The sequence below is a fragment of the Azolla caroliniana genome, unplaced genomic scaffold, assembly GCF_043228905.1.
Source record: "Azolla caroliniana isolate FFs.n. ecotype wild unplaced genomic scaffold, voAzoCaro1.0.p SCAF_13, whole genome shotgun sequence".
In the NCBI taxonomy this organism is placed as follows: domain Eukaryota; kingdom Viridiplantae; phylum Streptophyta; class Polypodiopsida; order Salviniales; family Salviniaceae; genus Azolla; species Azolla caroliniana.
The window spans coordinates 14,139,974-14,153,749 of NW_028230448.1; the positions used below are offsets into that span (position 1 = coordinate 14,139,974).

A 13,776-nucleotide genomic window follows, 5' to 3' on the forward strand; every position below is an offset into this window, starting at 1 on the left:
TCCCTCCATTTCTCAACGTATAAGACTTGAAGATTAGGTGATGCTTTAAGGTAAATTGCACTCTCAAACCTGAGAATGAGACGACTCTTCATGCGCCTCCATGCATGAAGTGAAAGAGGTGCTCCCCTTGCGACATCACGTAATGCTTCCAATGTTACCTTAACTTGTCCCAATAAATCTTTAATCATCAAATTATATGTACCTCTTGAAAATGCAAAATACCTGGGGGAACAATACATGAAGGGATCGACCGCCTCATCCTCACGATCGGAATCTGATGACTCAAAAGGATCCTCCAATTCGTCCTCGGATGCATTGGATGACCATGACGTATCCTCCAATTCATCTTCTGACATGGCGAAGACACCATGATGCATTGTGCTCTCCATAGCAAATACAATATGATCAAGAATGCCAATGATTGAGGTGAATGAAATCAAATGAATTCAAGTGAATGAATTCAAATAATTCACATGAATGGAGTAGATTAATGATCGAGAATGAGAGTGAATGAAATCAAATGGCCTACAATATGATCAAATGAAATCAAATACAATATGATCAAGAATGCCAATGATTGAGGTGAATGAAGTGAATGAAATCAAATGAATTCAAGTGAATGAATTCAAATAATTCACATGAATGGAGTAGATTAACGATCGAGAATGAGAGTGAATGATATGAGTGCGAGTGATTAATAGACTATTAAGGAAGGGAATGGGTTAATTGGGAATGATGGGAAGACTCTTAGTGCATGCTACTGAATTTGGTGAATTAATTTACTGTAGTCGTTAATATGACTGTTGAGACGCCATCATTACACGTAGTTGGGCACTTCCCTATTACTGTGTCGGGCTCCCTTTTTTAATGAGTCGGGCTCCACATTATCAGTCGGGCTCCCTTTTTACCAGAGTCGGGCTCCCTTTTTAATGAATGGGGCTCCCTTTTTTAATGAACATGAATGAGTCGGGCTCCCTTTTTACCAAAGTCGGGCTCCCTTTTTAATGAGTGGGGCTCCCTTTTTTAATGAACAAGAATGAGTCTGGCTCCACATTAATCAGTCGGGCTCCCTTTTACCAGAGTCGGGCTCCCTTTTTAATGAGTGGGGCTCCCTTTTTTAATGAACAAGAATGAGTCGGGCTCCACATTGATCAGTCGGGCTCCCTTTTTACTAGAGTCGGGCTCCCTTTTTAATGAGTGGGGCTCCCTTTTTTAATGAACATGAATGAGTCGAGCTCCACACTAATCACATTGAGTCTTGTTATGTCTTTGAAGAAGATTGACATCGAGTCTTGTTATGTCTTTGAATAAGATTGACATTGAGTCTTGTTATGTCTTTCGTATTGTTTACAACAAGGACCGAAGCACTCTTTCTATATACTTACTCTTTCTACAACAACATTCTTTGATTACAACACTCTTTCTATATACTTACTCTTTCTTGGCCTTTCTCAAAAACCATTGCCGTGACTACTTGTCAATAAGCTAATAGTTTTATTCTTTTGACACCCAAAACAATTCCAATATACAACCAAAATGAGATTCATACACAACCAAAATGAGATTCATATACAACCAAAATGTGATTCAAAAATTGATTCATATTCAACCAAGATGAGATTCATATACAACCAAAATGAGATTCAAAAATTGATTCATATTCAACCAATATGAGATTCATATACAACCAAAATGATTTACATTGAGTCATATACAACCAAAATGATTTACATTGAGTCATCTACAACCAAAATGATTTACATTGAGTCATCTACAACCAAAATGAGATTCATATACAACCAAAATGATTTACATTGAGTCATATACAACCATTGCAAAATGACTCCACGTAGTCATATGCCCAAAGTCCTTCGTGCCCATTTTGCCATGATTTTCCGAAGGAGCTCCACGTCTTCGAATCCAAACCATTGCTCCTTACCCTACAATTGAAGATGCCATCAACAAAAACAAAAACAAATGCTCAAATTCAAATCTCATAAATACTTACAAATTGATCGGACTCAAATCCTTGAATCAACTCCTCGACCAACATGCGAATAGTTTGCATCACGTAATACCCACAATCGGTCCCATTAGGTTGGGTTGGGATACGCAATTCATGGAATTGCCCGTTGTTGATGATGCAATGGTCATGTGTCCGACTCGAGATATGTCGTATAGCCAAATCACCCAATGTCCGCACCCTGGTAGTCGGATGAATATTTAGTGGATCACAAAATATAATTGGGCTCCTCACCTTGGCATCGAGACCCGTAGGAGTTTGTCGCATCTTCAACCAAAGCACCCAATGCCCTGCGTTCAATATTGGAATGAAGACATAATCCCTTTCAGGAACACGAGTGAGTACGTCTTTGACCTTATCGCCTTGGCCTTCTAGTTGTACCCATAGCGGATCCACAATATGAAACCGCTTGTTGATCTCGGGGGGCAGCGAGTACTCCATCCATAAATGGAAGAGGGTTATCATCCATGTGGATGCCATCTCCCCTACTGTGATCAACGAACATAGTTGTATCTCCGACAAGAAGACCGCTACATCCAGTCGTCGGCATGCCACCTGATACCTGTTTATTAGGCTAGATTAGTAACTACTAAACAAACATGATGTTAACTATTGATATCATGCCCCCAGCATAACAACATACCTGGTGAACTTATTTCTTGCAGAGTTATCCCATGTTTTCGAGATTGTCCCTGGACCAACAAAGACAATCCCAATGTCTGCATCCTCATCTGTGTCAGATGATGTAATGAACTCCGAATTACATGGGTCCACTTCTTTCCTGCGGATTTGGATTTTCGGCCTCCTTGCTTGTTGCATTGTCGATTCTGACAGTTGGTCTTGACCACCATCGATCTCGACATGTGCCTCATCCTTTGGTATGGGAATTCCATGACTCTTACACTACAATTCATACATAAGATTCACACATAATCATAAGTTTTAAACTCACATAAGTGTCGTGACTCTTGAGTAGGAAGCAGAGAGAGAGCGATGGTGATAGAGATAACGATAACGATAGAGATGGCGAGAGCGGTAGAGATAGCGATAGTGATAGCAAAAGAGAGTGAAAGAGGGAGAGAGTGCGAGAGAGAGAAAAGTATAAGTGAGAGATAAGAAATGGGAATGAGATTATATTATGAGAAAGAAGATTACAAGGAGTAGGCTAAGGGCTAAAGACTGGTGTTGAACCGAATGAGTTGTGATGAGTGTATGGACTCTTATTTATAGGCCCTTATGGAGTATTCTAGAATGTTCTAGAATATTTTAGATATTTATGAATAATAATAATAAATATAATCATGAAATATTCAAGAACATTCTAGAATAATCTAGAATGTTCTAAATATCTCGTAATAACTAAACATATAATTATTATGATTACATCTCACATATGTTATTACAATGGTTAAAGTACAATATGTAAACCAAGAGGTTATGGGTTCGATTCCTGGTTCGCCAAGATGAATGTCATGATAAGCCAAGATGTATGTCTTCATGACATTATCCCCCCTTTTCGATGACGAGTTGCACGAGTCGGAAGAAAAGAGTTCAGACTTGGTTTATGAGGATATTGGTTGTGAAATGCAACAACCATGTCGGAGGCATTGGCAAGATGTTCGGCAGGCTCCCATGTTCGATCATTAGGTGTATAGCCTAACCAATCAACCAAGTAGTATAGTTTGTTGCGAATGATCTTGGAGTCGAGGATAGCGGCAACCTCATATTCAGAGCCATTGGAAACGTCAATTGGAGGTGGGGGAGGTGTAACACGACCCGGAATAGAGCTCGTTGTGTAGGGCTCCAAAAGTGAAACATGGAAGACCGGGTGAAGACGCATATGAGGAGGAAGATCAAGACGAAATGTCACATCATTGATCTTACCACTTATGACATATGGGCCAAAACGTTGATAATCCAATTTGTAGCAAGGTCGGGTCGTTTTAATGCTACCTTGTAAGAGCCATACACGATCGCCTACTTGAAATGTAGTCGATGAATCACGCCGATGACGGTCAGCAATCTTCTTTTGAGTGTTTTGGGCTTCACATAAATGATGCAAAAGCATATCCTGAACTTCTTGGAGTCGAGTGAGCCGATCTTCAGCAGCTGGGTTTTTTGGGAGTTCAGGATGTTCAAGCATCGTCCAACGAGGATGGTACCCAATGTTTGCAAAAAATGGGGAATATCCAGTAGAAGAATGCTCGGAGTTGTTATAAGCAAATTCTGCCAAAGGTAGTAAATCCACCCAATCATCTTGTTGATAGTTGACAAAACAACGTAGATATTGCTCGACTGTTTGGTTGGTGCGCTCACTCTGCCCATTAGTCTCTGGATGGTAGCCGGAAGAGAGTTTACAAGAAGTATGTAAGAGTTTGAACATGTGCCGCCAAAATTTTGAGATGAATTGGGGACCCCGATCACTGATAATATCATCCGGAAGACCATGATGGCGAAACACCTCCCGCATGAGTAAATCAGCTGTCTCTTGACTAGTAATGGTCTTTGTGCATGGAAGGAAATGTGCCATCTTCGTAAAACGATCGACAACCGTGAGAATCGAATCAAATCCCTTGGAAGGTGGAAGATCCGTAATAAAGTCCAAGGAAATAGATTTCCATGGGCTCTCCGGAATAGGCATTGGCTGTAATAAGCCATATGGATGATGTCGAGGCTTTTTTGATCGGCAACATGTATCACAGCTACGAACATAATCCGTAACAAAATGGCGAAGCCGTGGCCACCAATATCGGCGAGAAATCAACTCAAAAGTCTTGTGGATGCCGAAGTGTCCCGCCATTGGTGTGTCATGACATTGTTGCATGACTTTGAGTCGAGAAGGACCGTCAGGCACATACAAGAGAGTTTGTCGAAAAAGTAACCCATCATGCCAACTAAACTGGGTGTAGTCTAGACGAGGATTTTGAGTTTGGGAGCTAGATGCACGATTTGGGATAATATGGCTCAAAACCTCTTGGGCGAACGCATCAGTCGCAATCTGCTCACGAATGGAATCAAGAAGCCTTGAATCTCCCGGTGTGTTGATGGTATGCATTGCCATTATTCGTAGACGATCAGGACCTAAGAGGATTTGCTTTTGGCTTTCAAATGCGGCCTCTCCAGGTTGAAGTTCCATATACGAACGTCTAGATAAAGCATCTGCTTTTCCTTGTTGCATCCCAGGGCGATATAGAATTACAAAATCGAAACGAGTTAAGAACTGCGCCCAACGAGCTTGTCGTCGATTCAAGACTCGAGCACTTTGAAAGTATGTTAGATTTTTATGATCATTGTAGACAATAATCTGCTGAGAAGAACCCTCCAGAAAATGACGCCATTGTTGAAAAGAATCCACAATGGCAAGAAGCTCTTTGTCGTGAATCTCATAGTTGATTTCTGCGGCTTCAAATTTTCGTGAGTGAAAAGCCACCGGGTGCAGTTCACCATCATCACCAATTTGGGATAGTACACTTCCGAGTGCGAAATCCGATGCATCAGCTTCAAGTATAAAGCGCCTCATTGGATCGACATGGATTAAGATTGGTGCGGATGTAAATGCTTGCTTTAAACCCTCAAATGCAGAGTTCGCATCTATACTCCATACAAATGGTCGATTCTTGTGCGTCAGTTGAGTGAGGGGCAACACAATTTTTGAATAATCTTTGATGAACTTGCGATAAAAGTTTGCGAACCCCAAAAAACATTGCACATCTCGCACGGACTGTGGTGTTTGCCAATCCAAAATTGTTTGAACCTTTGATGGATCCATAGAGATGCCATTTGAAGAGACTATGTACCCCAAAAACTCCACTTGACATTGGTCGAAACTACACTTCTCCAATTTTGCATAGAGACCATACTCTCGTAGCCGTTGCAAAACTTGGCGAACATGTATATCATGTTCTTCTTGAGTTTTTGAGTAGATCAAGATATCATCCAGGTAAACAATGATGAAGATATCGAGGAAGTCTCGAAAAATATCATTCGCCATATGTTGGAAGACTGCTGGTGCATTCGTGAGGCCAAAAGGCATCACTGTGTACTCAAAATGACCATAGCGAGTGCGGAACGCCGTCTTCCATTCATCCCCAGGACGAATTCGAACAAGGTTGTAGGCACCTCGAAGATCTAACTTCGTGAAATACTTTGCTTCACTGAGGCGTTCTAGAAGGCTTGAGATCAATGGGAGAGCATATCGGTTTCTAACGGTCACTTTATTCAAGCCTCGATAATCCACGACCATACGAAGCGTACCATCTTTCTTCTTAACGAATGCCTCGAAATCCTCCAGTAATGGTGATTTCTTCTCAAGAAGTGGTGCAAACCAAGCTAACGCTGTACCGCTTAGCAAGGTTCCTATTAATCCCACACGGGCAGCATCAGTTGGATACCGATTGGGATGTAACTGAATCACCAAACGAACTTGATTCAGGAAACCTCGAAAGAGAGATCTGGTACCATCAAACTTAGCAGGGAGGCTAATCTTTGGTTCCCTTGGGGAGTTTTGAACCCCCGCCGCTTGTTCTCGTAATGTTAATATAGTAGCCTCAAGTTGATGAACCCGTTGTGATAACTCCTCATATTGATGAGCTTTCTCAGTACTGACTTGTTGAAGATCCCCGAGTAGCCTTTGATTTTCTTGCTCTAATGCCACAAACTTAGTGGTGAGCATATCGAGCTCCGAAAGGACACGCATATACTCTTGCTTGCTGACCGACTCCATAACCGCGGGGGAAAAAGAAAGAAGGATAAAGAAGAAAGCTTGCTAGGGTTATTGGAGAAAGGGAAAAGAAATATTCGGTTCAAACTGTCGTGACTCTTGAGTAGGAAGCAGAGAGAGAGCGATGGCGATAGAGATAACGATAACGATAGAGATGGCGAGAGCGGTAGAGATAGCGATAGTGATAGCAAAAGAGAGTGAAAGAGGGAGAGAGTGCGAGAGAGAGAAAAGTATAAGTGAGAGATAAGAAATGGGAATGAGATTATATTATGAGAAAGAAGATTACAAGGAGTAGGCTAAGGGCTAAAGACTGGTGTTGAACCGAATGAGTTGTGATGAGTGTATGGACTCTTATTTATAGGCCCTTATGGAGTATTCTAGAATGTTCTAGAATATTTTAGATATTTATGAATAATAATAATAAATATAATCATGAAATATTCAAGAACATTCTAGAATAATCTAGAATGTTCTAAATATCTCGTAATAACTAAACATATAATTATTATGATTACATCTCACATATGTTATTACAATGGTTAAAGTACAATATGTAAACCAAGAGGTTATGGGTTCGATTCCTGGTTCGCCAAGATGAATGTCATGATAAGCCAAGATGTATGTCTTCATGACAATAAGATGCACACAAAATCATAAACCATACTTACATAATCTTTAGACGCATCCGCAATCTTCAACCTCACTTTTGCCATCCTATGCTCCTTTCCCTCGTCATACCTGGCCATTTGTTGGCTAACGAATTGAGCAATGAAATCAGCCTCCTTGCATGTTCGAAGTGAGTCCGGAGTGGCTTTGAAGATTTTTATTGCTCTTGTCCTCAACTTCCTCATGTGTGATTGGCGTGATCTATTATACTTGAGCTCCGGATCCAAAAAACGATTTATTGATCGTTGTCTTTCGTATTCGCTGAAGAATGATGTGGTTGTACTCCTCATGGAGGTCGATTGCTCTTCTTCGTCTATCTTTAGCCCCCGAGGCAGTATTACATGGATGCCATGTGCCTTCTGTAAATGGGCCTCCATGTCCGCTTTTTTTCGAAACCATCTCCCCTCTTTTCTACACGAATCTCCCACAATACAGGTGCGACATTTGATACCTGTTGAGTCTCTTCCACACTTGAAGAGGGACATAGGGTCCACTACAACAATGGTGTCACATTTGCATTAGAAAAACCCAAAATATGCTTACATCAATAATGATTATAAGAATGGACATAAACTCACCATTTACTTTAATATCTTCAACACCTGGACCCACGTCATGCATGGGGTTCGTATCCATGCTCGAGTCTTGAGTAATGATGTTTTCAGCCTCCGTATCATTGGATTTGGGGCACCTAACACCCTTTCTTACATAAACCCTAAACCAACATTCAAGTTAGCACACAAACATTATTATTTATACACAATATAAAGTAGAGAAATGATTCATGCCATACCTCCCTTCATAGGGTATTGTTTCACCCCAATCTGCATCAAAGTCTATGAAGATCTTGGACCGACTAGCCATCTGTACAAAACATTTTTAGAAAGGCATTCATTACATTACTATTATTTAGGGAGAAAAAACGCAAAGAATGTATACAAGATTTTAGATTTGACATTCAAATGTGGGCATAAAAAAGAGCCCAATAATGCATGAATCACATGGGCAAATTCAAGCATTCAAATGTTGGCATTTAAATGACATTCAAATGTTGGCAAAATCAAAATCATACATGTATTCAATCATACACAGCCCATGGGAGATCTTAAATGCACACATACATGTATTAAATCACAGCCTATAGAAGATCTTAAATACACACAAACATGTATTCAATCATACACATGCACACACATTCGCAGCCCATGGAAGATCTAAAATACACAAATACATGTATTCAATCATACACATGTATACACACACATTCCCAAATAAATGTATTCATCATACAACAAACACACACATTCACAGCCCAAAGAAGATCTTAAATACACACATACATGTATTCAACCATCACACACACACAAATGTATTCAATCATACACACACAGAAATGTATTCAATCATACACATGTATACACACACATTCCCAAATAAATGTATTCAATCATACAACAAACACACACATTCACAGCCCAAAGAAGATCTTAAATACACACATACATGTATTCAACCATCACACACACAAATGTATTCAATCATACACACATACATGTATTCAATCATACACACATACATAAGTATTCAATCATACACATGTATACACGCACATTCCCAAATAAATGTATTCAATCATACAACAAACACACACATTCACAGCCCAAAGAAGATCTTAAATACACACATACATGTAACCCTAAACCCATCACACACACAAATGTATTCAATCATACACACACAGAAATGTATTCAATCATACACACACATACATGTATTTAATCATACACATACACACACAAATGTATTGAATCATACACACATACATGTATTTAATCATACACATACACACACAAATGTATTGAATCATACACACATACATGTATTTAATCATACACACATTTATGGTACCTATTAGAAGGAATACATGTATGTGTGTGCAACCCTAAACCTAATAGAAAGAATATGATACCTAATAAAAACCAAAACCTAATAGAAGGAATATGATGCCTACCTCTGGACTGCAGGTGCTCGCAGTGCCTCACCGGAGATGTTTGCAACGAGTGCTCGCAGACAGGTGGTGCGCCTCGCTCAAAAACCCTAAACCCTCAAACCCACGAATGACAGAAAATGACAGAAAATGACAGAAAATGGGTTTTTATACTTCCTTGAACATGAATGAGAAGGGCTCCCTTTTGACAAAATGGAGCCATTCTTTAATGAGTCGGGCTCCAAGGGAGCCCTTCTTTAATGAGTCGGGCGCCATTTTGCCTGAATGGGTTTTTATACTTCCCTGAACATGAATGAGAAGGGCTCCCTTTCACAAAGTGGAGCCCTTCTTTAATGAGCCGGGCTCCCTTTTTACGTGGCGCGCTTTTTCGCGCCTATTCCACATCCATCTTGGACGGTGGAGATCGAACGCGCCATCAGCGGTGCGACCTGCACCGTCCCTCTCCGCGATTCCCTCACTTGGCCTCTTTAATATTTGGTAGTAGTTAGACACCACGGGTTTTAATGGATATGTATGTATGTATGTATGTATGGGGTTCAAGAAAGATTTGGGTTTTTATGTATGTATTATGTATGTATGGGGTTCAAGAAAGAGTTGGGTTTTTTATGTATGTATGTATGTATGGGGTTCAAGAAAGATTTGGGTTTTTATGTATGTATTATGTATGTATGGGGTTCAAGAAAGAGTTGGGTTTTTATGTATGTATGTATGTATGTATGTATCATGTATGTACATGTATGGATGGGGTTCAACAAAGAGTTGGGTTTTTATGTATGTATGTATGTATGTATGTATATGCATGTATATATGGCTCTGGTCTATTTGTTTTCGAATCATAACGAAGCTTAGCGGGGAATCAAGGCCAAAGACGTGCAGTGCAGCACACATTTCCAAGGGTCCAAAACAAGCGCAAAATCAAAAAAACTAATTTTTGGGAGCCCAGTAGCCCAGCTTTGAGGCATAGAGGGAGTTCGACTCAAATGAGCCTTAATAAGTGAGGGAGTTCGACTCAAAAGGAGCCCGAGTTATAACTATAGTCGACTAAAATCCCGATGCCTGTCATATTTCTCAAAATTTTGAAACAACAATGAGGGTTTTAGGAGGGAAGAAGCCATCATCACCACATCAGGATATTCAGCTTGATTGTTTATGTACATACTCCCAACGAGAAGTGACAAAAGCCCGATCCTAAATCAGATAAATGTATCCTCGTAGGGTACTCACTCGAACAAAAGGGGTACAAGTGTTATAATCCATCTACCCAGAAAGTCGTCTTGTTGTTTGGCTTGTTTCAAGTTTCTGAATTCCTCGACTCTGTGTCTGAATAGTCGGGTCGACTTCGGCTGGTCGAATGGCATATGTTCTCCTTCATCTAACTACTTCGTGGTCCTTGTTCGACTAGCCTGTTTGTTCATCTGCTAAGTTCGGCTTCATGCTTCAACTCCCCACGGTTGGTTGTGATGCTACTTCGACTACTGCATTGTACTCGTCGGTTGTGTTGTACTGCCCCTCAAGTTCAGCAATGCGGCTATCGTTAGACCAAGGTCTGATATGAATTGCCTGAGTTTATCGACTTGTAAGGCTTTTGTGAAGATGTTGGCTACTTGAAGGTCTGTGCTAATGTGTTGCAAGTCAACATCCCCAAGTTGACCGCGCTTAGTGCACTTTGATATGCTTTGTGCACGCACGGAACACTGTGTTACAAGCCAGATGAATATTGCTCACGTTGTCGCAGTAAAGGGGAATCAGATCCTTGATGGGAATGCCAGATCCTTCAATATTCTCTTCAAACAAACAACTTCACATGCTACGATGATCGCGCCCCTATATTCTGCTTCTGTGCTCGACAATGCAACTATCGGCTACTTTTTGTTGCTCCATGAGATAGCTTTGCTACCGAGGGAGAAGACAAATCCTGAGGTCGATCGTCTGTTGGCCTTGTAGCTGGCCCAGTCTGCATCTATGTACCCTTTGAGTCGAATGATTGTTTCCAACTTATACAAGATGTCGTAATACATCGTCCCACTAGCGTACATGAGTACTCTCTTAGCGCAATCCAAATGAATATTCCGAGGTTTCTGCATGAATTGGCTAAGTAGACCGACCAAATAGTTGAGGTCGGGTCGTGTGATGGTAAGATAGATTAAGCTACCGACCATCCGACAATACGGAATCGACTCGCACTCTTATGTCCCAGAGTCAACATCGAGCTTTAGGTTTCAATCGAGAGGGGTTGACACAGGTTTGCACTCTGTCATCTCGAACTTGTATAGCAAATTGAGGATGTAGTGTCGTTGGGAGATCATAATGTCGGATGGGGTTCAAATTACTTCTATACTTAGAAAGTAATGGATCTCGCGCATGTCTTTCATTTTGAATCTGATGGACAAGAGGGATTTGACCTTATTGATGTCAGCTAGATTCTCTCCTCCGATGACCAGATCATCCAATTACAGGATGATGACAATCAGGCTTTTGGAATCACTACTTACGTAGAGTAAGTTGTCTCATTTCGACATTCGAAAGCCGATTTGGTGAAGATTATGAGTAATCTTTGAATGCCAAGCACACGGTGCTTGCTTGAGTCCATACAATCGTTTCTTGAGTCGGCAGATTGCGGTCGGGTGGTTGGTTGATTCGAAACCGGGTGGTTGAATCATGAAAACCTCCTTTTCTAATTTGCCTTAAAGAAATGTGTTCTTCACGTCCATTTGATGGAGATGCCACCCTCTAACAACTGTGAGTATAATGATTGTCCGAACAGTTGTCATCTTTGCCACCGGGGTAAAGGTCTCCTCGTAATCGACTCTATTCGTTTGAGCGTATCCTTTTGCTCCGAGTTGTGCTTTGTAGCGGTTTACCAAGCCATCGACACTATATTCACCTTGTAAATCAACCTACAACTAATCGCTTTCTTGTGTGGTGAGTGGCGGACGAGATCCCATGTCTCGTTCTTGCATAGCGCCTACATCTCCTCGTTCATGGCTTCGACCCATCGTGCATCCTTGGATGCCTTGGAAAAAAATTTCGGTTCTTAGACTATCGCCTCCTTCATCATAAAGACATAGTGATATGCCATGTCGTCATCATAGCTGAATTCGCTGACTGGGTTTTTCTCTCAGGTGGAGCGACAAAGTTTCTCGTTTGCAATAGCTCTAGACTTCTTTACTCCATTCGTCTGCATTATTGGAGCATCAAGGCTTTCAAACTCACTATTGAGTGAGTGAGTCAATTCGTCATCATCCAAATCATCGTACTCTAGCATTTTGGCCTTCCCTTTGTTCATCTTCAGACTCCGATCGAGATGTGCTTCAGTCACTCAGAGACTCTTGTGGTCCATTGAGCCTAGTCGTAATGGGGCTTTGTCCTATTATATGCCTTGGTCGACTGATGTCTTCTATCTCTTGGTTGGCCAAATTCGGGTCGACTGGGATCAAAATCAAAATCGACTCTAGTTCATACCATGATGCCGACTCGTCGAAAACGATGTCCCGACTTACTCGAACTTTCCAAGTAGATGGATTATAACACGTGTACCCTTTTTGTTCGAGTGAGTACCCTATGAGGATACATTTCTCCGATTACAATCAATCTTTTATCACTTCTTGTCGGGAATATGTACATAAGCAATCGAGTTGAATATCCTGACATGGGATAATTACGGCTTCTTTCCGAATAACATCTCGTGGGGTGTGATGTCGTGCGCTCTCAATGTTGTGCATCGATTCATGAGGTAGATGGTTGTGTTTGTTGCATCTACTGAGAACAACTTCGGTAGGTTGTTTCTCGTTCATCGTTGCTCTTGCCACCTCCAATATGTGCCGATTTTTCCTTTCTACTACTTCGTTTTGATGAGGTGTGTGTCAGTAGGTAAATTCTCATCGAATTCCTTCCTTTCAGAGATAAGTTGTAAATTTGTCTCACAAGTACTCCTTTTCCTCCGTTTGATCGAAGGCATTAGACATGCCTACTTGTTGTTTTTTCGACTTCAATTTTCAATGTCTAGAAGTGTTCAAACAGTTCGTTCTTTTGTTGCATGGGGTAGATCCAAGTGTGCCTAGAGAAGTCATCAATGAACGTCACGTAATATTGGCATCCACCGAATGTAGCCATTTGAGTCAGTCCCCATATGTCAAAGTGGACTACGTCCAAGACTCCTTTACTCAAATTCCTATTCTTCGGGAATGGATGTTGGTGTTGCTTGCCGAATCAGCAAGCTTCACAAACTCTAGTGCTTTCTTTTTCGGTGAAGGTCGGAAGTCCAACGACTCCTTTCGCCTTCATGTTCTAGAGCTTTTGGATATTAATGTGGCTGATTCTCTTGTCCCACACTTTCAAGTCGGCGTCGACTTTGAGGCC

The 13,776-nt window shown here is 41.1% G+C and overlaps 1 protein-coding gene across 3 annotated transcripts; it reads right to left on the reverse strand.

The window, feature by feature from the left end:
• Nucleotides 1-1,662: 1,662 nt before the first annotated feature.
• Nucleotides 1,663-9,634, reverse strand: LOC147856234 (uncharacterized). Of its 3 annotated transcripts, XR_015530666.1 has the most exons (5): nucleotides 9,421-9,634; nucleotides 8,203-8,273; nucleotides 8,012-8,124; nucleotides 2,009-2,041; nucleotides 1,663-1,940 (listed from the first exon to the last, which is right to left on the reverse strand). XR_015530666.1 is itself a non-coding variant. In XM_087329055.1 (3 exons), exons 1-3 carry the CDS (start codon nucleotides 2,840-2,842, stop codon nucleotides 1,854-1,856), a joined length of 459 nt encoding a protein of 152 aa, XP_087185181.1. In that variant the 5' UTR covers nucleotides 2,843-2,950; the 3' UTR covers nucleotides 1,663-1,853. The 3 variants fall into 3 exon arrangements, 2 of the variants coding, with proteins under 2 accessions (XP_087185181.1, XP_087185180.1); XM_087329055.1 differs by lacking the exons at nucleotides 8,012-8,124; nucleotides 8,203-8,273; nucleotides 9,421-9,634 and adding an exon at nucleotides 2,667-2,950 and having other exon boundaries at nucleotides 2,009-2,204; XM_087329054.1 differs by lacking the exons at nucleotides 8,012-8,124; nucleotides 8,203-8,273; nucleotides 9,421-9,634 and adding an exon at nucleotides 2,667-2,948 and having other exon boundaries at nucleotides 2,009-2,585.
• Nucleotides 9,635-13,776: the final 4,142 nt, after the last annotated feature.